This window comes from Sardina pilchardus, chromosome 8 (genome assembly GCF_963854185.1).
Source record: "Sardina pilchardus chromosome 8, fSarPil1.1, whole genome shotgun sequence".
In the NCBI taxonomy this organism is placed as follows: Eukaryota; Metazoa; Chordata; class Actinopteri; order Clupeiformes; family Clupeidae; genus Sardina; species Sardina pilchardus.
The window spans coordinates 19664544-19688913 of NC_085001.1; the positions used below are offsets into that span (position 1 = coordinate 19664544).

At 43.5% G+C, this 24370-nt stretch overlaps 1 protein-coding gene across 3 annotated transcripts; it reads right to left on the reverse strand.

The window, feature by feature from the left end:
• Window positions 1-1565: 1565 nt before the first annotated feature.
• Window positions 1566-15237, reverse strand: erlin2 (ER lipid raft associated 2). 3 transcript variants are annotated; one of them, XM_062543135.1, is made up of 12 exons: window positions 15153-15237; window positions 13999-14103; window positions 13709-13790; window positions 13577-13623; window positions 13400-13461; window positions 13002-13127; window positions 12644-12717; window positions 6844-6902; window positions 4988-5079; window positions 4637-4726; window positions 4155-4234; window positions 1566-3465 (listed from the first exon to the last, which is right to left on the reverse strand). In XM_062543135.1, exons 2-12 carry the CDS (start codon window positions 14100-14102, stop codon window positions 3289-3291), a joined length of 993 nt encoding a protein of 330 aa, XP_062399119.1. In that variant the 5' UTR covers window position 14103; window positions 15153-15237; the 3' UTR covers window positions 1566-3288. The 3 variants fall into 3 exon arrangements, with proteins under 3 accessions (XP_062399119.1, XP_062399120.1, XP_062399118.1); XM_062543136.1 differs by lacking the exon at window positions 15153-15237 and adding an exon at window positions 14874-15003; XM_062543134.1 differs by lacking the exon at window positions 15153-15237 and adding an exon at window positions 14500-14549.
• Window positions 15238-24370: the final 9133 nt, after the last annotated feature.

Genomic DNA, 24370 nt, shown 5'->3' on the forward strand with positions numbered 1-24370 from the left:
AACAGTGCAGATTGACAAAAATAGGGGGGTTGGCGGACTTCGTAGCCTGCAAAGGACTATTTGGCGATCAGAAACGCAGGGTAAAGTGGCGCAGATCGCGGCGCAAAGCTTATTCTTATCTAAACGCCCCATCACATTGTACGTGGCATTTGCTATGAAACTCATTACTTTCAATGGTTTGCATGCGCAAGAAGTCCAAGAACTGGTCTGTCGCTGTGTAGAGGAAAGCGCAGAGCAAGCGCTATTTTGGCGCTTAGCGCTCTTGTGCGGTCAAATTGAACCATGTTGAATGTCAACCATGGAGCTCTGTAAATCATAGTTTTTTGCATGAGTTCAGTGGTAAGCACAACAAAAATCTTTTGAACATTACTTCAACCAAGCAGGGAGCGCAACGCATGCCATGTGCAATGTGCCAGCCAGCCAGTGGTGAATTTTGTGCCATGCCATGCATTCCACCTTTATTAAACTTTGTGGAGGGATGTGGTGTGGTAATTAGCAGTAGGCCTAAAGTGGCAAAGTGTGGTCTGGGGCATAATCCAAACATTGCTATTTTATAACACCCTCTGAAAATAGTTGCAAACCTGGTCTAAACCACAACTGACACGAAATGTAAGCAGCATCTGCAGGTTAAACATCTTTAGGATTTGTATTAAGTCATTCCAACATTATTGGCAAGTGTTGTTTTTTTCAGGCTGTTTTCATAACCCCATGTCAGTCAATAGTGAGAGTAATTAACTGTTTTGTCTTGACTATGAGACCATGTTGAAGTTGAGTTAAACAAGTGCATAATGGTCTTGTGTGGAAGTAGATCCCTTCAAATGTGCTGCTGACTATCAAATAACCTACGAATGCACTGTTTGAAGTTGTGCTGCTTGCATGATGAATGATGTCATTGTCATTGGTTTAAAGGATGCTCAAAACACACCCATGACCGATTAAGAAAAATAAGAACCTTTTTGCAACGTTTGACCACATTATCATGCCATTGAATTAGTGAATGTGGCATTTGTGACCACGCCTTTAATGTCTATAAACGTTACACCTTTGACCATCTGTTTTATGATTGCCAAAGAGTGCCCAAAGTGTTTTGACCCACATGCTTGTTTGAAGAAGGCATTACCAGAAATGCTGCCAATAAGGTGGGACACAGTTGACTTGACCACTTCAGGGGAAACTTGACTCTCTCCAAACAAAACATTTGAAAACAGTAGTTCATATGGTCTATACGGTCCTGGTGTTCATGTTTGATGGAGAACCTGACTTTGCATCTCAACTATTGTGTCAGGAAATCCCCTTTGAGCTTATCAAAAAGCTCAAGTTCACCATGTTTTGTCGCCTGCATATATCACTTTGTTTTGTCCTTTACCTACTTTCATATCAACTGAAATGGCTTAAATGCAAGTTTGGACATGATCAAGCCACATCCCAGTGCATTTCAAGATGACACATCACATTCAAAACTATACGTTCACCTTTTGCTTGGAACCTTTTATGGGGATTGTTAGCACAATGTGTTCTCTAGACTAATAAAGAGAACAGAAGACAAATCCATTCTGACAATAGTCAATCATTATACATTTTTATTGTATAAACAACAAAATACACTCCTTGTCATCCCCACCCCACAATATAATTTAAAGAGTGCAAAAATAGTTCCATTCAAGTCATATTCAAGTCATCCTGAGCTGGAGGTCACTCAATGGTTCATGTGGGGACAAACTACTGTATCAAACAAAGTATCAAAACAGTAACCAGTGTGACCAACAGGTGCTTTTGATACAGCTGATCATAAGAAACATTTCAATCATAATCCTATTTCTGAACAACTAATAGTTTACCACAGCTAAGCTGCACTTACTTTGGGAGAGGATTCAGGAAAGTCCGTTTTAGTAAAACTGTCATTGAAATATGAATGACTTGTTTAGTCAGAGGGGCCAAATCCATTCACAACTAAATTCACGCCAGTGTATCAACTCTCATGCCGTGCACAGGTATGTTTAAGTGCAGCCATTAAAAAATAACACTCGATTAAAATAACCACATTTTTCAAGTTAAAAAGATCAATATAAGACATGTTCTTGACAAAAAAATTGGTCTACTTCAGACGGTTTACAAAACTGAAAGCAAACATTAAACAGTGAGAACAACATGGACGTGCAGCAGCCAACATTAAATTATAAGAGGACACAAACACCAAGTTTGCCCAGCAAGGACCGTCAAGACACCGCTGCCTCTGAAATGTTACCAAAGCAGAGCCAAGGGTCAGAAGTACTACTGCTCTGAACTGTGAAGTGCCCATTTTAGTCAGAATGTAGCCAAAACAGGCAGAGTTCATGCCTTTCCCAGAATAGTGCTTCAGTGTTTAATGAGTGAATCCCTCCCTCCGACCATCCCCTCTAGATAGGCATGGTTGGGCCAAATTACGTCATTTGATAAATATTTTTTTGGGGGACTGAAGTGGACAAAGGACGGGCAGTGGAACAGGCATTTATTATAACGAACAAAAACAATCAGTGTGCCTTACCAAAAGCCCTGCTATGGTGTCCGCCAAGGCGGCCAAAAGGTAGAGTTTGGTTTAGAACATCATGAGCCAAACAGAATGTGGTCACTGTGGCAACACTGCAGGCTTCCTTCTGTTAGCGAGCCACTACTTTTTCTCCCTTTCTTTCAGGTTTGTCAGTGATCTGCCTGCTGATATCCGGAATGATCATGAAACTGCACACACAGTGCACTAATACTCACACTGACTCAGCAGAGGCCTCCCCTTTAGAGATAGATGCAATTTCCAGATGTCTTGGTACTATGGCCTGGCAATACACATATGTTGTGGAATGAGCTAAATGAGGCCAATGGTAATTGCTCTGGAAGAATGAAGATGGATCTAATTAATGCTCTAGTCAGAGATCCAAAGGGAGAAACTCTGCTCCACATGATTGTAACACAAACAAAGAAAGAAACAAACAAACAAACAGCATAACATAATCCTACATTTAAATGCCCTCTTTGCAAGGAATGCATATACAACAGAAGGAAAGGGCTATGTACAGTACAAGGCGTGAGTGGGCACCGTAATGACAGATGGTTACATTCCATTACTCTTGAGGGTTATACCAGCATCTGCTCCTGCCATAAGCGGGTCAGGTGACTAACTAAGTCGCGACCAGTTACACCAGCTGCCCAGCATATAAAATGGGGGAGGGGAGAGGAGGGGTGTTGTCTCTCCAGCCTAGAGGGGCTCCATCACTTCTGCAGGCCCCGGGAGTGGTGCTTGGTCTCGCCCCGTGTCAGTCACTCAAAGTCCAGGATGCCCTCGGACAGCATGTCCATGGCCTTGGAAGACATGGGCGTCCCTGTGGGGCCCGAGTCCACAAACATGTGGGGGATATCGCTGCCGAAGTAGATCTTGCTGTTGGTGGCGATGGCTTTGAACTTCATCAGCTGCAAGTATTGCGGCGTGAGCTTCAGCTGTGTCGAGCAGGGAGGGGAGGGGAAGTGAGGGGAAGAAGAGAGAGAGATTAAGGAAAGGGAAAGAAGTTCAGTTGGTTTGTTTGTTAAATAAAAGGCCATTTCAGCATTTAAAGAGACCCTATGCAACTTTTTCATATTCATAAAATCGCTTAGAAATCGTTGTTTTGCTTGACTGACCAGTTTTATCGAAAACAGTCACATTTGCTCCCGCCCCTAGTGTCCCTATCCGATATTACAACCTTGCAACTTTCTGATAAACGATCGTCTGCTGTTTACATCTGGAAGTCAGAGACGCGAAAGGAACAAGAAGAACCACGCTTGCAATTTATATATTTATATATAGCCTATATATGAATAAATATACACGCTAAAGCTGTCGGGGAAGCTCTGCAGAGAAATATGCAAGCATAAAACGAGCGAAAACGAAACCAGCAACCAGAGCTGAAATCGCCAATCCTGCATTATTCCTCTTTAACATTTATGTTAGCAAGACATTCTAAAACTTTCAAAAGGTGAGACTTTTCTAAAAAGATCAATCACAGAATTTTGACAATACAATTTTCAGAGCAGGGCGAGAGAAGTTCAGACTGTGCAGAGGACTTAGAAATGTAACTGCAGACGCTTCCAGCCACTTTCATATTACAAACATATGAAATCTCTTGTGTGAACATGATGGGGGTCTGAACCTTGTTTGCATCAGCCGTTCTCTGGGATGAGTAGAACTCTGCGTCAGCTTTTGCCTTCTGCCTGGCCAGATAAGCGGAGTCTGTTGGCAGGGGAGTAGAGAGAAGCCAGTCAAGACAGGCAACAGGTCAGGTCTGCTTCCTGAGCTCAAAAGAGATCAAATTGAATACATTAGGAAACCACTGAGATGCCTTATGCACTCTGTCCAAATCTGTTGGGTCTTGTGGTTTTCACAACAGAGTTTCAAGTATTTGAAGAAATGGCAGTATCTCTTATTCAAAAAGGTGAAGGTCAAGAGATTTAGTGTGCTTCTCTAATACAGCCACTCCACAGATGTTTCACATTCTCTCAGGACATGCATCAAACTCTTATCTACGCTAACCCACACACACACACGGACACACACACGGACACACACACACACACACACACTGACACACACACGGACACACACACGGACACACACACGGACACACACACACACCTTCAATTTCAGATATCTTCTTCTCCGTTTCCTTCTCCATCACTTTCTGGCTGAACTTGATCTCGGCCACCTGGGCAAGCTTCTCAGCCTCTGTTCCCAGGAGGTGGAAGGGTTTAAAAAAAACAAAAGGGTACAAATAGAGACACTGTGAGAAGCAGAGACCAAATATGTTTAGCTAAAAATAAACACTGTTTTTTCTCATTGTTTATTGGTTTAAACAGACGACTTCTAGCTGGGATGTTTTCCCAAAATCCTTTTAGTCCGCAGGGACATAGCAAATTCTTAACAAACAATGTCCTTTCCTGAAGAAATAGTAAATCTGGAACGAATCATACTACAATTGGCACTTACCAATCACTGCTTTGATCCGCTCTGTTTCAGCCTCCTTCTCCACAACCTTCTGAGTCTCGGCTGCAATGAGCAGTTTTGTTTTCTCACTCTCCCTGGGAAACACAAGCACACAAACAGATACAGTTTCAGTTACAGTTTTCATCTAAACTGCATTAAATTCAGTCCATCAGTCTTGTCCAATCAAAAATGCTCACGATAATATAATATACACTAGGTGATTACTCGACCAGGGAACCAAATTACAGGTAATAACAACGCAATTTGGCCTTAATCTCACTTTTTTCCTCCTTGAATTTCACCTGTGGGGTATCCTACGAAGCAAGTTAGACATACAGTATCTAGGCTATCTAGACATATCGAGGCTGCACAAAGCCTTAACTCGGGTATTAAGTTAAGTGATCCTACCATAGCAGGTATGTGATAAATTTGTCAAACTAGGCTTTCAGCTCAGACCTGTGCGCGTTCTCGGGGTTTCGGTGACTTTGGCCAATCCTGAAACGTGGAGATGCACAATATGGAGATGCCTATATTAAAAAACGGTTACTTCCGCATTTATGAGCGGTAGCGTAATCTAGGGTGGTAATTTTTAGTGTCTATAATATCCTATATAACCTATAATATCAAAAAGAAATCGATGGTCATCAGATATTGTATGGTATGCATGTCCATAGTAGTGATATATCTGCATGCGCAACATAGTTAAAAGCGCCTTCGAGTTTCAAAATGTTTGAAGAGGCGGAGATGCTGTATGACAGATTCTCACACTTGAGATGACTTTGTTTTTCAAGATAATTGATTGGTCAGTAGTCAGTAGGATTAGTCAGAGGGCGGTGATTTTTCACGATTTGAGCTATAACTTAGCACATAACCTGCTCCCGACCAGGTTTGGTTGCGAGCAGAAGATACCATGGTGATACAGTGACGCTAAAACAAATCCACTTTCGTATGACAGCATACCCTGGATTAGAGCGCAACATACCTCGCTAACCCACTAATCGAGCTTCGTAGGATACCCCACTGGTTAGACTGATACAAAGTGGGTCTCTTTTAACCAAGGTCATCACCATCAATAATAACATATGCTGAACTCCAAACCTACTTCACAAGAGGTTATGTTTGAGATAAGAGGTAGCATGAAAGGCACAGCCTGCAGACTAATGAATTCTACATTCGTAGAAAACTGCCTAGATCAAAGATGGCTGTTCCCTGGTGGCGAAACTCTGAAATTCTACGTTGTATTTCAGGTTTGATTGTAAAACCATCTCACCGAAGATGAAAAGCATCCAAACACGTGATCGTCGTTTAGTGCTTCATTTCCACATTACTGTCTAGCCTACTGGCTTGGTGTGAAGTATTCATTGCAACATACTGTATACATGCAGTGCACTGTATATGTATCTGTAAACACTATATACAAATAGAAGTTGCAATGATTGCAAAGAGGCTGACTGAATTAATCTGTTTTGTTCCATTCACTAAGGAATCACATGTACAGCATGCTGAGAAGACAAATGTTCAAACTGTTTACACCTTGGCAACAGGCTAGAGTGACTGGCGGCGTTACCGAAAGTCTTTTCTAAACGACCCCCCTCCCCGCTCCCCTACCCCCTAAAAAACACGTCCAAGAATAGTAACATTAAGAACTTTAACCTGTTCCCCCTTCAAATTTTTCATTTAACTTGGCATGGTAAGGAGTATAGAATGGTCTCTTTCCCAAATCGATCCTGTTTTCTGTTCCTGTTGGAAGAGGATTAATATATGCGGGAGTTGTGCAGTAAATCATCAGATCTGCAACTCAACTCCTTGGCAAGAAATCATGGCCAAACAGGTCAGCAGAAAGCATAATATATACTCACATGAGTTCATAATTCCTGCGTATGGTCTCAGGAATATTGGGCTTGGTGACTCGAACTGCCTATGAATGGAAAAAAAAAAAAGATTGAATGAAAGTGTTGAACGATGACGATAAGCAGAAAAAAAGAGTCTTTCATGGAAATATTGATTCTGTATAACAGATGCCCCGAAGAAAAGCAACCACTACATAAAAAAAACAAAAAAACAATTATCAATCTGTGCCTCAGGCATGCAAGCCCACTGAAATCTACCAAAGTGGATTTCCTGTAAGCATTTGCATTTCTGGGAAGTGTAATTCTGTATTCTTCTCGCCCCATGCTGAGAGGAAATAAAAACCCAGGGAGCAGACATCAGAAGAAGTAGCACAGAGGGTGAAGGTGGGGGGGCACAACGACTTGCTCGACCCCTTCGTTTCCCAAAACTTAGCTTTTCAAATCAAGCGTTTTTCTGGGTGGGCGGTCGCCCACATCTTCTGCTCTACTACAGCCGAACAAAACAGATACTGAGAGGGCAGGCCAACATTCCAACCCTGTGCTCCAGGCCCTGCAGGATTTCTGACGGTGCGTACTCTGTCCCCATTGTACCCTCCTACTTACTGTGGCACTGTTGTCTGTTCTTGAGTGCTACCGTGTTCATTCTGCTCAGTCTGCGCAGTCTCTCACACACACACACACACACTCCCATGCGTATTCAAGACCGCATTGCTACATCCTTATCCAAGAGTCCCCATTCATCCACTAGTCTGATCATTTGCAGCACAATTGATCAAGGAACCGTGAAACAGAAAATAAAAAATAAAAAAAACATTTCCACAATCAGGAGGGTATACTTGTTAATTTGGGGTCATCAAAAAAATGTATGACACCAAACTTAGCCCCATGCTAGAATAATTTTAGTGTTAGTATCTTAAGTTAACTTTGGCAGGTATCATATTGTCATGATTTTGCAAAGTCTTTTCGGAGGTGCAGTACAAAGCGTTGGGTTGATTATTATTCCATTTTTAAATGTTTGCTGGAGTTTAATCCTTTGGTCTTTGGTATGCTTGACATAATATGACCCTTGAGCCAAACTATTTGGGGACCGCTGACATATGTATTTGATTTCTAATGCATTGTTAGAATCTGTGAGAGAGAGTGAGTGAGTGAGTGAGAGTGAAACGTATGGCTCCCGATGGTGTCGTAAACTCTGAGCTCAAACGATGAGCACTTAACATACCATACCCTCTAACCACAGATGACCATAAAATAAGCCTAGATAGAGGGTTGGAATTTCAGTTTATTGTTGGAAGTGCTGCTCTTAGTCAGAGAGCTCAGACAACTCAAATCATGGGCACCATGTTTTAGACCGAAATCAGTTGATTCTACAGGGTAACCCTGTGGTGAATATGGCATGTTGAAATAAATCGCTTATTTTCACCATTAACATGCCTATACATTTTTATTATTAACATTTGTCAATATGTAAAAGCCCCTTGCAGAAATATTGCAGTGTATATTTTCCTATGATGTCTTAAGGGCCTGTAATTTGCCCACTGTAGTGAGTGACCACAACATGTTTACCTTATCTGCATTGTTAGTTGCCTATTATCATTATTATTAACATGCGTTATGGGAAGGGTTTATTGATGCAAGACGTTCTGTTATTCTGATTATCTGACTGTTATCATTATGTCAACCAAACTACAACTGCTCAAAAAAATAAAAGGAACACTTTGAAAACACATCAGATACATAATGCTAGATATCTATGCTGATATGGACTGGTAAATGTGTTACGAAATGAAAGAAGGGTGTTGGATGGACCAAAACATAATGTCTGAGAGGTGTTCTATTGCATTTAAGTCAGGGAAGTGTGGGGGACAGTCAATGATATCAATACCTTTATCCTCCAGGAACTGTCTGTACAATCTCGCCACATGTGGCCATCATTGTGCACCAGGAGAAACGCAAGGTGTCTTCTGTCTATCTGTGTCTTGCCCACAGAGGTCTGTGCATCCCTCCAAGGGTATACCTCCCTAGACCATCACTAAGCCACCACCAAACCGGTCATGCTGAATGATGATGTAGGCAGCATCATGTTCTCCTTTCATGTCTGTCACATGTGCTCAGGGTGATCCTGCTCTCATCTGTGAAAAGCACAGGGCTCTAGTGGCAGACCTGCCAATTTTGCATTCTATGGCAAATGTCAATTGAGCTCCACGGTGCTGGGCAGTGAGCACAGGTCCCTCTAGAGGCCATCAGGCTCTCAGACCACCTTCATGAAGGCTGTTCCTGACAGTGTGGCCAGAGACATTCACATCAGTGAACTGCTGGAGGTCATTCTGTAGGGCTATAGTAGGGCTCCTACTGTCCCTCCTTGCACAAAAGAGCAGATACTGGTCCTCCTACTGGGTTAAGGACCTTCTGCCACCCTACCCTAGTCTGGTTTTCACCATACTAAACTCAATCTTTTAAGATTGAACTTTAGTCTGGCGTGGCTGCGCTTTGTTTCTACTGCACTTCGCGTCGCTTAAGTTTCGTTTTCGGCGTGTCACCGGCCAATAGCGTGCCAGGACTAGAGTATGGCCGTTTCTGAATGGACCCAAAGATTCTGGCAGTAAGCAGCAAACATAGAACTGCTGGAATCCAGCCTGAGCTGCCGGGCGAAATTCAAATTCCCCGGAAGTTCAGGCATGGTTCACCCAGCCTAACCCTACCTTGCTCTCCTAGAGCAACTGCCCGTCTCCTGGAATCTCTTCCATGCTCGAGACTATGCTGGGAGACACAGCAATCTTTCTGGCCATGGAACACATTGGTGTGCCATTCTGGAGGAGTTGGACTACCTGTGCAACCTCTGTAGGCTCCAGATATTGGCTTATGCTACCAGTAGTAACACTGACCCTATCCAAATGCAAAACTAGTGAAACATCAGTCAAGAAGGATGAAGATGAAAAAATGACCAGTTGCCACCACCTGTAAAACCATTCCTGTTTCAGGGGTCGTCTCACAGTTGGCCCTCTAGTACACCTGTAGTAAATTTTGTTGACATCAAAGCAGGTCAACCTGATTCACAACCACCTCTGTTGCATAACTGGCCAGATCAATATCCCACAAGTGTGACTGACTTGATGCTATACTCCAATGAACAAGTGTTCCCTTTATTTTTTTGAGCTGTGTATTTCAGACCTGGTTGAATTGTGTTTTGTAAAATTGTCTGATGATGGTCATCTGACCGAAACGTTGCATTAAAAAACTACAATTGCAAATGAAGAGTGTGCGGGGGCTTTCTACTTCTTTGGCCCTTGGGGATCGATAAAATAACTATCTATCTAGAGGATCGCTCAGAACTTTGTTTCTCAAGTTGGCCAAACTCTATCTACATACAGCTCTGCTCTTAGTAAGCTTGTACTGCCATCTACAGACATCCAGCAGTACTGCATCTGACTCCAGGATAACAGGAAGGGCTGAAGCAGGACTGAGACACAACTAGTCTCTTTTGTTAGAAGCGCTGAGAGAAATCTGAAGACCTCAGACCATATCCTCCAATCCTGACCAATTCAAACTGTGCTGAAACTCATAGAGTCTATAAAGTTGAACACAGTAGCCTGTGTCTATTTTTCTCATGCAAAAACGGCAACATAGCGGTCTAATATTGAGAACGCTCACAACAATAGAAAAAAACATGATGGTACATTGCTATGCTCATTTACTTGTTTTGAATATTCAAGTCTTGTTTTGAATATTCAACCTGTGACATTCCTATCTTTCCAGCTGATATTTCAGATGCACCTGCACTTGCACACACGATCACTTTAGAATGGCATGAATGACTGAGGGTTACAAACTTTCAAAATAAAATTGATAGTTCCAATTATTTTCTGAAGAGGCATATTTTCCCTTTGAAATCTATATTATCACAAGTCTCTACAGCGATTACCTGACACTACGGCAGGGTGGGAATTAGACCAAGGCCATGCGGCCATGGCCGCCGTTGCCCTACACTTTGGCCTTGATGCCCCGTGAAAAAAACCCCATCATACGGCCACAGTGGCCTTTATGCCCCTGACTTAGGGTTACCAACCATTCAGTACGGAATCGTCCCGTATTTGACACATAAAAGTCTTGTTCCGTATTGAACTGATACGGAACGCTCTTTGCTCTTTGAGTGAAATTAGGTCCGTGCTTCACCTGATAATTTGCTGCGCAATTGATCACACAATCGCGGACCGACAGAAAAAGAAAGCAAACGTTACTGCAATCAGGAAGAAATGCTAGCTAATTCGATGTGATTAAACATAGAGCCATACGATTAAGTAGTGGTATGAGCTTTCATTGAATGCATGTGTGCGCGCGTTTGCGTGACAGAAACTGAAACTACATGATAACGTTAGTGTCAAAGCTCTGCTTCAACCTTTCGGAAGGCTATTTAATTATTCAACAACATTTAATAGAGCAACGAGGATTCCCGCAACTTCCATACAAACAGCGCAAACATTGTTTAGCATTGACTATTGTTTACCGGTAGTCAAATATGAATATAACATGGTCAGTGAATATAACATGGTCAGAAGATTGTAGCCTTAGTCTTTCATTTAAAGATCTCCAGATTTACGCCTATCTGCACGGCCGTTTACCATAGACAAACGTTGCTATTGTGTTTTCTTACATTCAGGCATTCAAATGAAATTTCATTATAAACCATATCATTTTATTTCTACATTTGACTACCAGAGTGTAGCCGTTTTCAGACAGCGGTGTATTTTCGCAATGTTCACGGACTTTTGCTTTCAGCAAACCTATGCGTCATGTCAGAATGTCCGCTATCGTCAGAAATGCGGCAGGTAATTATCGCAGAATGTGCAGAAACCTGTCTGAAAACGGCTTATGATGCTTGCACGAGGGAAACATCCCAAAACAATAACACCCATATTTGCTGTTGTTTTCAGAAGTATCTCTCATGCAAACATGCAAAAGAATGAACTGTAAATTATATCTATCTATATCTATCTATCTTACATTAGTATAGCCTAAAGCAGACCCCTGATGTGCATAGTTTTCACAAACTTTTTGTAAACAATTTTGGCACAAACATTGACTGCTTTGAAGTGAAAGTGCATGTTTAACAATATAGCATAATACTAATTGTGATATGATAATCATAATGATGATTTGATGAGAGGTGGGGTGAGGTAGGCTATGTGTAGGTGGGCCCTATGACCCCAAAGTCTGCCATGATTGGGCCTCAACTTAAAGAAGTTTGAGGCTGCGTTAGTGTTTCTCAAAGCCTACAGCGGCTAGCGGGTCTATGTATTTGTGTCGAGATAACCCTGAAATGTAAAACCATCGAATTTTACTCAGTGGCCTTTGTGCCCTATCAGGTGGCCTTGGTGCCCCTAACAAAAAAAAGAAGGTGAAGGCCAAATGGCCTTGCCCCTAAAATGACGAAATTCCCACCCTGCACTACGGTATCCATTAATTCTACCAAAGGAAAATTAAGATCTGGTGAATGAAATTGAAGATGTTGAAAATGAAATGCAATACTTTTAAGGCCTTAATTTGATATTAAATGCAAGACTTTTTCAATATTAGACCCCACGGGTACCCTGTCAAATACAATCTCAGGTCTTCATAGAGTCTTATCAGCAAGAAAAGGAAACGGTCAGAGGGGCTAAAACCAAGCCATAGGCATAGACTGTTCCCGCCAATCTCAAAACTTCGTTTCAGGAACACAGGCAGGAGATGTATAATATGATAGAATTTTTAGCTTAAATTTTGCACCAGAATGGCAGACCACACCTATTTATAGACGCAGGGACCAACTTACCTGGATGATTATGCCAGGGGCCATGTTTGTCAGTTCCTCTTGCAGAGTCATCTTCAAGTTTTCATCTATTTGGTCTGGAAAAGGGAATGGCACATTTAAATAAGTCATTCATCACCTCTGACAGAGTAGTATAGCATGAAAACTATTGTGCAGATTCAAATGTGAGTAGTCATCCCAGGTTTGTACAGACACAATAGCAGGTGCAAGTGTGTATATTTTGTGTACACGGTATATAAAAATCAAGAAAAATCATGAAAAACAATCAATGACAAACAAAGTTTGCACAAAAAAAATCCCCCTTTCATTGACCACAATTCCACATGAGATACATTACAACCAAAACAATATCCTCCTTTACCAAACAGCCCAATGTACACCTCCTGCAGACTGTGCACACTGCAGAACTGGTTCAGCTCATGGTGGACCTTGTTGAAGATCAGGGCCTTGTCGTAGTCAGCCGTAAAATTTTTCACAATATCATACACTGCAAAACACACGCATAACACATATATTTACAACATGACAATGTTGCCTGTCTGTCTGAAGTTTTACATCATTATTTGCATTATCTACATCCATTTGCATCATAAACAATACTGACAGTGACAGTGTTCCACAACAACGCATCTTGTATCTTGTATCACACACACACACACACACACACACAATGTGCTGTTGTATAATCTGTGCTACATGTGACTATTCCAGTAAGCTAGGCCTAGTCAAAAGTGGTATAAAAAAGAATATTGACTTTACCAGCTGAAGCCACAAGGAAGTTCACGACTTCTATCCGATCAAAATAGATCATAACACCCCCACTGTTGGACAAAAGTGGTGCCAGATGAGAGATGTAATAATAATGGAAAAAAAAAAGCAAACACTTAGAATGGCAATCAATATTATTTTGCTTATACTGTAATGTGTAACACATACCTTGTACCACACGGTACATTCTTAACTTCATCTGTTTGGAGAGTAGTCTGCAAAGTAGAAGCACATGGTCAAGCTGTTCAAGGATACAAAGTGCAGTATATTCTGTCTCAACCACACTCACACTCAACTTACCTGCACAGGCTTGAAGGATGTGATGAAAGGTAACATAAGGTGGAAACCGGGGCCACTAGTTGTAGTTAAGAGTGCTCCTCCTCTACAGTCAATACACACACAGAGCTGCTATTAAAGCTAAATCACTTTATGGCTCAGCTGTAAAATTAATCGCTTGAAACGTCATCACATTGACTGGCAGAAACCAGCGAGCAGTCATTTTACATTGAACAAGTTACAAGCCCTTTGGGAAAAGAACACAGGGTCCTTTTGGCTGACTAGTAGCAGCTATTGGCCTAATTAGTAATTACCTGTAGTAAACACCAATGTGTCCCTCCTCTATTTTGTGCACAGCTGAAAAAAGTGCTGCTAATCCAATAGCTAGGATAACGGAGAAGACGGCACCCGCTGACATCCTGAAATAGAAATTATGGAGCAAGCAGAATAGCATCGGCGTTAGTTATAGCTTAGATAGCGACTTAGATAGTCGCATCAGTGTAATAACAACTCTAACTTAACAGTCTCACTTTCTATATCCACGACACTTGAAAACATTTACAAAAGCCCCAACGTTACCATCCGTTCACGGTATTTAATCTGGTCAGCTGTGTGACCCATCGAGGGTGCATCCCAAGTCAGGCATGAGAGTAAAGTAAACTAAACAGAAAGTCAGCTAACCTCACGTATGTTGTACATAACGTTACTTCCCCGCATTTCGTTCGCTGTTAAGTCAAGTGACCTTGCAGTCAAGCTAAGAGGATTGACTCAAGAAGGGTAGAAAATCTGTCAGTCTTTGGTAACAGTTTACTTACAGGTAGACGCCACCCCATAACAAACCGACATACATCTTTCATTCATGTTCATTCACCTTCAAAACACAGCACAGCTGACAGCTAATTACACAACAAAAGTGGTGAGAGCCAACGTTAGTGTAGGCCTACTGCTAGCGTCACTGAGTCCTGTAAAAACTTTGCTTCAAGATATTTTAACTGAATATCGTCGCTAAGATGCTAGGCTTAGCAAGCTACATAGCTAGATAGATATCCATATCTTCCATGATTGTTCTTTGTGCTGAAAGTAGCGTAGCTGGCTAAATCGAATTTAGACCATAACTGAGAAAGTTGTCGCGACGTGTAAAACTTGATATAAAGAGCCGAAATGCAGCTTATTACAATGTGTATCAGACCTTCTGGTTTTCGTTATAGCAAGCTAGCTACAGTGAACTTCACGTCCAGTGGCAGTCGGTGAAGGAAAGCTAACTATCTTGTTAGCTAGCTGGGCGGTAAGCCCCAAGTAGCGTGATCGTTACTACAAACTAAGAAGCTGACTAGCATTATGCATATTTGACAAAGTGAGAAATTACTGTCGATCAAGAGTAAATGGACAAGATACACGCCCAGCTGAACTTCCCGGAAAAGCTATACACTAAGAAATATTGCAACCAAAACATTCGTAGTTGTCTTACCTGTCTGAGCTGTGCCTCCAGATGGTCACCGTGGAGCACCTGCTGTTCTACACGTGTTGACCGTAATCTGCCAAACGAAAGTGCTGCGCATTGATATCTCACGCAACAGCTCTGCTATCAGAATTTTAGTCCAGTAAGTCTGGAGCTGGCAATAATCTAAAGTATAACATTACCACATTTAAACGTGCATTGGAAGTTATGCATTTATTGAGTGGGCAAGTAGCCATACATGTAATTGCAATTTCAAGGTTAGATAGGTTAACGTTAGTGATTACCTACCTAGGCCTACTACTGGCCGCTTCTCCATCTTAAAGTGAAATCTAAACGTTTCAAAGAGGACGAAGAAAGCTACACACCAGAGGTTTTCAGTAGCCTTCAAGAACCCCTTGGCTGATAGAGACACGGTGGGACACCCTATACAATATGTATGTGAAAGTGTATTATTTACATCTAAAAAACTGGAATAGTCTAAATGAATAACTTGAGTTGACTTGTAGTAGGCTAGGACTGGTGCAGTGCCGTACATCCACTGTTGCAAACATTATGTCCACCAGATGGCGACAAAGACAACAGTATCGCTAAGGAAAATATCCATGAAGGACTGTTGAAAACAAAATAGAATTCAAATAGTCTTACAATTTGATGTGACATATAACTTGTATAATATAATGCAGAAAATGTGACTAATCTCTACTATATCCTATCTATCTATCTATCTATCTATCTATCTATACTTATCAGTTTTGAAGGAACTCATTTGAGAATCAGGATAGACGTTACCACCAGTTTGCTCATTTAAAGCTAATTGAAGGACCTGTCACTGAGGTGCCACCATTGCACATTTTCAGGGAGTGCTTTAAATGGGGAGGGAAATGGAGGAACACAATGAGGGAAAAGAAGTTTGTCAGAGTTCATTAAGTATCAGGGGAACATCGCTGAAACTGGCAACGTAAGGCGCACTGGGCCCGACTGCCATTAATCACGACTGACAAGGAGCCGAGCTGGGGGTGGAGAGGGGCGGGGAGTGCGGGGGGTGTAGTATGCGGGTGCTGCTGCCAGGGACTCTGTTTGTGATTATAGGGAGAGGTCTTGCACAAGTAGGGAGAGGCAGTCCAGATCACATCTACCCCCAAACGCGCACACACACACACACACACACACACACACACACACACACACACACAGAACCCCCTTTTGAATTATGATTATGACCACTGCCACATAGCCCAATTACTCCTTTCTCAATGTATGCTGCAACTATGGTGCTTGACTGTATATATCAATATTAATGTACATGACTGTACTAGCAACACTCTCTGTGTGTGCACTCTAAAAAATGCTGGGTTAAAAACAACCCAAATTTAGTTATTTTCAACCCAACTGCTGAGTAAAATGGGGTCCAACACAGCATTGGGTTATCTCAACCCAGCAAATTGGGTTATTCAATTTAACCCAGCGGATGGGTTGATATTTTAACCAATGTGTTGGGTTATTTTGACACGAATGTTTAGTTAAATTTACATAATGTTTGGGTTATATTTGAAACCAAATCCCAAAAAAATCCACTGGTTCATTTTTAAAACACTTCACTTAAATAGCCAAACTTAAAGTCACACATTTTGTTGACAGCGAATACAGACAACATATTATATGGGCAAGAATAGCCATGCAATGAAATAAAACAGACATGATTATTTATTTTATACTTTTCTTTATTTTTGAACAGTCTGTGATACTTCCATGAAGGCAGGCAGATTCCACGGTCCGTTTCGGGGGTCAGCCCTGTCAATCAAAGAAAAAAGAGAATCAGTTATTTACAGAGCTTTATATCAAGACTTCCATGAATCATTATCAATGAATGATGTTGACAAACATTAAAAATCCACCAGGAGACCTAATATTATGGCGTTGTTTTAAACCTAACACAGGTAATACAAAACGACAACGTGCGTTTGGAGATGAGCTGGATAACCAGGCTAATAAACGTAATTTCAGTAGTGGCGATGCTAACGTTAGCTAGCCAATGTTAGCACGTTATTCAGTCAGTGGATCCAAGGTGTTTGTAACGCTACTACCAAAATACACCCAATAAGTAACATGGCTATAATATGAAGTTACCCTAAATTAGTTAATAAGATGTTGTTTGCCATGATTATTACCGTCAGTTACGTGTGTTGGGCAGAGACTACTTCGCTGTATTAGCTAACATTCGCTGATAAACCTCAGCTGCACCGCAAAGCATAATTTTGTTACTTGTCTGCTAACATTACCTACAGCTGTTGTGCTAATTTTAGTTCGTTGTAAAAGTTCGTTTTGTTTCTGTTCAGCGGTTCATACCCAGTGAACACAGAACTGTGTTTTTTATGAGTCTGTCTTTGTGTAGATTTAACATGAACAGATATTGTTGTTAATGTTAACTTAGCTTAGCTAATATAGCTGGCATGCTTGAGACTGAATGAAATCGTCAGGCAGAATATTCATTCATATCACAAAGGGTATGTCTCTGGGTGGACTTTTAAAATCCGTCTGGATTTCTTTTTAAAATGCAGAAGTTAAAAACAGATACATACCTTCCAAAATCGCCTGATTTCCGTTGCATTTGTTGGCAGCAGCTGCTGGACTGGACGGTTGAAAGAATGTCTACCGTACCGATTTTTTTCTTCAACCTCTCAAATAACTATGCAGCTGTGTTAAAGTCACCCAGGTGCTGGGTAGTGTGCTCCACATCAGGTGGGGGAGAAGAGGGGCACAGTCCTAAATGGTCAACCCAGCAGCGCTGTACTATCAACCCAACAAGCTGGGTTACAGAAATGACCCAATACGAGTTAAAACAACCCAATAAAATGACCCAGCAGCCTCAACCCAGCGGTTGGGTTGAAAAAATAACCCAGCATTTTTTAGAGTGTGTGTGTGTGTGTGTGTGTGTGAATGAGAGAGAGAGTGAGAGAGAGTGATGTTGGTATCTGCGCTTTGTCACAGCCTCCTAGTATTCCTGTGCTCCTGTGGCTGCATGCCTACTCCTCTCTGCCACCCCGAATATAAAAAAAAAAAAAAAAATGGAAGGAGAAAGAAAGTGAGAGCAGGAGGACAGGAGAAGGAGGGAGAGAGAGCAGGAGGACAGGAGAATGAGGGAGAGAAAGCCCGTGACTCGTGGAGATGGAAGCCTCTGTTAAGTGCTGTGCTTGAAAGCCCGTCTGGCCTCATTAGTTGTCAGTTGTAACAATACTGAACTGGCAGCGAAGACTGCTTGGAGTCTCGCAACCATAAATCACTGGCTGACAGCACTCTGACAGGCTGGGAACCAGTGCACATGCAAGAGCACTGCTCTCTCCCACACTCCACTCACACAAGCACTATGCTGAGAGAGCTCCGCCAATCACACTCCCTCTCTCCCTCCCTCCCTTCCTTCATCCCTCTCTCTCTCTCTCTCTCTTTCACTAATGTTGTAATGCACATAACATGCCATCTGAACACTTCATGTCTTCATAAACAGTGTCACTTGATAGCTTTATTTTTAAGGCTGTCAAAGTGCGTGTCTGTTTTTTTTTTCAGTGCGAGTGTGAGTATGTGTTGCTGAAAGAGTGCGTCCACTATCGCCGAGGCACTTGCGCATGTAGCCTTCAGTTTGTCAATTTGAAAGAGTGTGTGTGTCCGACTGAGTGTGTGTTTGTGTGTGTATGATGTGTTTGTGGGAATGGCTCCCGTTCCACGTCAGTCTGTCTGCATCCATTAGGTTGACACGTGACTGTGTGTGTGTGTGTGTGTGTGTGTGTGTGTGTGTGTGACATCGCTGGTGAGGAAGGAAGCAGGGAGAGGCCTGTGGGTCATTAATCACTGGCCCCTGACACACATAGCAGCAGGGGGAGGAGGTGTGTGTGTGTGTGTGTGTGTGTGTGTGAAGGGGTATGGTGTGCCTTTGCTCACAGCTGGCCTGCACTCAACCCAACAAGGCACACTGACATCCCCACCCTGTGTGCCCCCCCACCTTTCACGCTCCGCTCCACCTCCCTGCACCACCCTCTCCGTCAATCCCTTTTCTCTCGTCCTCCCTTTCCCCTGTCTCTCACCATGCACCCCAGTACCCCCCCCCCCCTCCCTCCCTTTTCCTCTATCTCCCTCTTGCTGTCTGACATCTCCCTTCATCACAGCCATGTTATGACAATTACAGCACCAAACGGGAACCTCCAGAGGAGTAGCTGAACGTGTCAAGATAACGCGTGCGGCTCTTGGACAGGGGTGCTCATTTGCGTTCTCCCCATTTGTTAAAGTGCCATTCATTATCGCTCCAGTTAGTATTCCAGTCCTCCCCGTCTCCCCCCCCCCCCGTTACAGTGTAGACAGATAGAGACTGTCCTTGAATGGAGTTACACAAACACTGGCCTATTCCCCCCTGTTGCATCAATCTCCTTCCGTGCAGCAGCAGAGTTTCATGTAACATCTTCCATATGGATGCTGTTTGCTGACCTTTTAACGTCACTACCACACAACTAAACACACACACACACACACACACACACACACACACAGAAAGGGGTAGTAAGTGTATGGGTGTCCAAATGCGAGTAGGGTTATGCGTACATATAAAAATGTGTATATGTGGACTTGTATTTACTTATTTGTGTGAGATACTAAGATGGTGTCTTCGTCTCCATCTAGGGAAAGACTTAAGGGTAGAGGTACACTTGCTGCGCTCTTTGACAAGAAACAGTGACATTCGCTGTGCTGCTGTTTGTCATTCGCTTGGAGAAGTACCAGTGGAAGAGTGGTCACTTCGTTCCAGAGGAGGTATGGTCTCAATCCATCATCCAGCTGTTGAGGAAACAGCGCTGAGCGTGAGTGCCTGGAATGGACGGCTGTTTGATGCCTTAGCTCACTGCCTGTCAGCTGTGGCTGATAACTACATGTCATCCTCCAAAACCAGTAGGGCAAGGAGGACTAATGTTCTTTCTGCGTATATCTTAGTTAACATGTGTTAATGTCTTAGTTTTTTCTAACTTTATTGACTTATTCTACGTCAATAAACCAATAGTATTTGACCCTCCGCATGTGCATGAGAAGAGTACCGGTATGTGTGAGTCAATGTTCAGTGAGTTGGTTTCCTTTACTGTCAGCCTGGCAGAATTGGTGTTCAACAAATCATCGCTCTTCACATACCCATTGCTGAGCAGTTGCTAATCCGCCCGGAGCGTCTGTCATCCGTGGCAGTGTTGTTGTAGCTGCCGTTGCTACGTAGCCCGCATGAAGGTCAGCAGAATTAAAAATAAAGCAGGTATGAAGCATTTCAGCGGGAGGGGAGGGGAGTATCAATCACTCTCGAGGTCAGGCATCCTCTCTTGTCGCTCTCCCATCACCTCCCCCTGATGAAGTGAGTTTCTTGAGATAAATGTAAGCAGGACATGCCTTAAGTGTATTTTTTTTTTTTTGAATACACTCCTCTCTGATAGTGTCATCTACATATAAACATGAATGTGCTGATCTAAAATTCAATATACAGTCAAAACAGACAAAATGCATCATACTATTCCTTGAAAATATCAAAGCATATTTAAAAGTGAAACTCTGTCTGTGATGCTGTTTATCCTATTTTAAAAAAAATAGTGCAAAGTTGTTTCCTTTTGCGTACCCAACCTCTGCCGCTCCAACTTTCTTCAACATTTTACCTTGTGTGCCATAACATTGCTAGACCACAAATCCCAATGCTCCCTCGAAAAACACACTCGCGCCACCCCTCTCCCTCACACATCCACAGCCCCCCTCCCACTCCAGCTCTCCGCCGGCTAACCTCATGGAGGCCTCACAGAGCAGCCCTGCCATAAATCAATGGGCAGGATCGTGTCTGCCAGTTAGACTAAACAAGAGCATTTGTGAGGATTTGCCCGTGCCCATTAATCATCCTGACAGTTTGAAAAACACATTTCCCCTTTAATGACTGTATTTGGATAATCAGGTCTGTTTCCCTCCACTGCCAGACCCCCCTCCTCTCTGTGACACACACTCACACACACACACACACACACATACTCACTCCTTCTCTCTCGTGTCCAATCCCCTCCCCTGTTTTTTTTTTTACCCTCTCCTCTTTTCCCCCACCCTCCGTTAAAAGCGCCGCTACGGACAGCTGGGTTAACTTACGCCCCCACAGCGTGAGGGCGGGATGACGGGAGGAGATGGTAGGCGTGGTCACGTTTCAGTTCAAAAAAGCACTCACCAAAGCAATAGAAGGAGAAAAAAAATCTCAGGTTTATGAGTGTGTGTGTGTGTGTGTGTGTGTGTGTTGGGGCGGGGGATGACTCTTAGACTCCGGTGGCTCTAATAACATGACTTCAGATGTGCGCGGCGCCGCCTCATTCACACTTCAGCTCAACGCGGCGCTCAAAAAGAGACGGAGCCGCTTGCATAATTGGCCCCTAGCATGCGCGCGCGCGAGATCGGGGCCCCCGTGCTCGCCCGCTCGCTCACGCCAGAGCTGCTGTATGTTCTGCGCTGTCACGGCGCGGAGAAAAATGACAGGGCGTTGACAAGCGCAGTTTTATCTCCATATATTTCATTAGAGGAGAAGTGAGAGGCCCCCATACCTTCCTCTCTCCGCACAACCTCCGGGCGTGTGTGTGTGCTCAGGAACAAGCCGTACTAACTCTGCCCCGTACCCAGGTGAAAGTTCACGGCTCCCTCTCCTCTATCTGCGTGATGAATGGACCAACCAGAAATGTAATTTTCTCATAATGTGAAATGAGTAATGGACTGCTCTCTGCCGAAAGGAATTTATTTGATAATAAAATATTCCCTGTTGATTTATGCTCTGATGTGCCGTCGCGACCCAAAATAACACTGACCTTGTGCTGTGCTCTCACGGGAAGTATGCGAATGATTAGAGCATAACATCTAAATGTAGCTCAGTAATGACTTTGCGAAAATGAAAAACATTTGATTCAGAACCCAGTGCCAGATGTTCATGAAGAGCACAGTGCTCTGTACTGTAGCATGCATATATGCAGTACATTGAAGAAGCACAGCGAAATTGACCCATGGATGGCAATATTTAACTAGTAACAGCGGCGGTCTTTTAGGTCTATGGGTCGGACACTGCAAGTGGATGTAGATGGGTTGATGAGAAAATGGTATGGTACACATTCTGGCTCAGTCATTTGCCTCTATGATGAGATACGAACACACACACATTCACACCACACACACACACACACACTCTCACTCTTTTACACACACATACACACATACTCTCTCTCACTCTTTCACACATACACACACTCACAGTTTTTCACACACACACACACACACACACACACACACACACACACCGTGCTGAAACATGGAATGAGCAGTGTGTAACCACCAGGCCTCTTAAGAGTGGAGTGAGGCAGAGCCTTGTCACCCTGGGCATGACTTGTGAGAGCCCCGAACGCCGGCCGTTCCGTTGCCAAGGCACGTTTTTCCATGCGCGCCGTGTTCCTGACATGTCTGCCGCGCTCTCCCAGCGCGCACGCTAATGGAACCCAGCTGCGCTTGCGGCGCGCGCGTTATTAGCGGTGCACCATAATTGCGACGTCCTTCTCCCTCACTCTGTTGTTACTGGGTGGACGTCTGTCGGCGCACACACACAGCCATTTTGGATCTGCAGATAGATAGGTTGGATGAGGAGTGGTTCTGTTGCTCTTGTCTCTGTCTCTGTGGTGTGTGTGTGTGTGTGTGTGTGTCTATGTAGAGTTATTTATGGCTTTTTTATTGTATGAGTAATGACGGCCGCACAGTTAAAGTGTAAGTGGGGGTTGTGGGAATGAGTAAGATGGTGCATGTCAAAGACTTCAGTGCTGGAGGACATTTTGACTGCAAGTTTGAGAAATAAAGCAGAGACTGTCTCTCACTCTCTCTCTCTCTCTCTCTGTTGATGGCAAAGATGAAAGATGTGTTCACATAGCATCTGGGTTGCTTTATATTGTGGTCATTGCAGAGAGAAAGCTATGAGTTGCACTGAATCATCACAATGAACCATCATAACTCAGCCCATGGTTGTCCATGAAGGATGATGACTAACAGAGAGAGAAGGGGAAAATAAAAAATATTTTGGTGTGTGAAAATTAAATAAAAAAAGAATCCATCTTTGTTTGTGTGCATTCTTAGCCCTGTCACCCCAATTGAAAAAAAAGTATGAAAAGAGTCTCTGTCTCCCTGTCAGTCTGTCTCTCTTTCTCAACCGCCAACACACACACACACACACACACACACACACACACACACACACACACACACACACACACACACACACACACACACACACACACACACACACACACACACACACACACACACACACTCTCTCTCTCTCTCTCTCTCTCTCTCTCTCTCTCTCTCACACACACACACACACACACACACACACACATTAATGAAACCTCACAAACCCCCACACAGATACAAACACCCACACACTCACACCATGTCACGGGCCATAGATGTCGCCCTGGTGGGACACCATGGACTGGCTATCTGATTGAAGAGCTGCTCCTCTCGCTGCCCTCATTAATCATTTGGGTTGTCGGCTGTCTGCCCACAACCTCGGATCACCTCGGCCTGCCTGGCCACTCACTCAGTCCCTCACTGCCTCACTCAGTCACTCATTCACTCACTCAGTCCCTCACTGCCTCACTCAGTCACTCATTCACTCACTCAGTCACTCATTCACTCACTCAGTCCCTCACTGCCTCACTCAGTCACACATTCACTCACTGCCTCACTCAGTCACTCACTCCCTTACTCAGTCAGTCACTCTCTCACTCAGTCAGTCAGTCACTCACTCACTCACCCACTTCTTCACTCACTCACTCACTCCTTCACTCCCTCCCTCCCTCACTCAGTCACTCACTCACTCCTTCACTCCCTCCCTCACTCACTCACACCCTCACGCCCTCACTCTGCTGGGGTGGCTAGAGGAGGTGGTGGATGTGAGGGCTGTGTGGGGGGGTTGTAAGGAGGAGTGCTCTCAAACTCAGCAGGACACAACACTAGCGCACATCAATCTCACAGGTGTGGCCTCAGTCCGAGGACACCCTTGCCGTTAGGTTAGGGACTAAATTAACTGGCCCCCTTCGCACCACACCGGCCAACCCCCCCCCCTACGTGGCTGGGGCGACAGAAATGGAGTATCTGACTGTTGACTCAGCTGGAACTGTGAGAGTGGAGAGATAAATGGAGGGAGAGAGATT

Excerpts from the sequence above, each read along its gene's own strand:
- erlin2 (XM_062543134.1), bottom strand. The coding sequence starts at position 14,534 with ATGTATGTCGGTTTGTTATGGGGTGGCGTCTACCT. Across the intron at positions 14,104-14,499 it reads TTATGGGGTGGCGTCTACCT|GATGTCAGCGGGTGCCGTCT; the intron begins GTAAGTAAACTG and ends TTTCTATTTCAG. Across the intron at positions 13,791-13,998 it reads CACATTGGTGTTTACTACAG|AGGAGGAGCACTCTTAACTA; the intron begins GTAATTACTAAT and ends TATTGACTGTAG.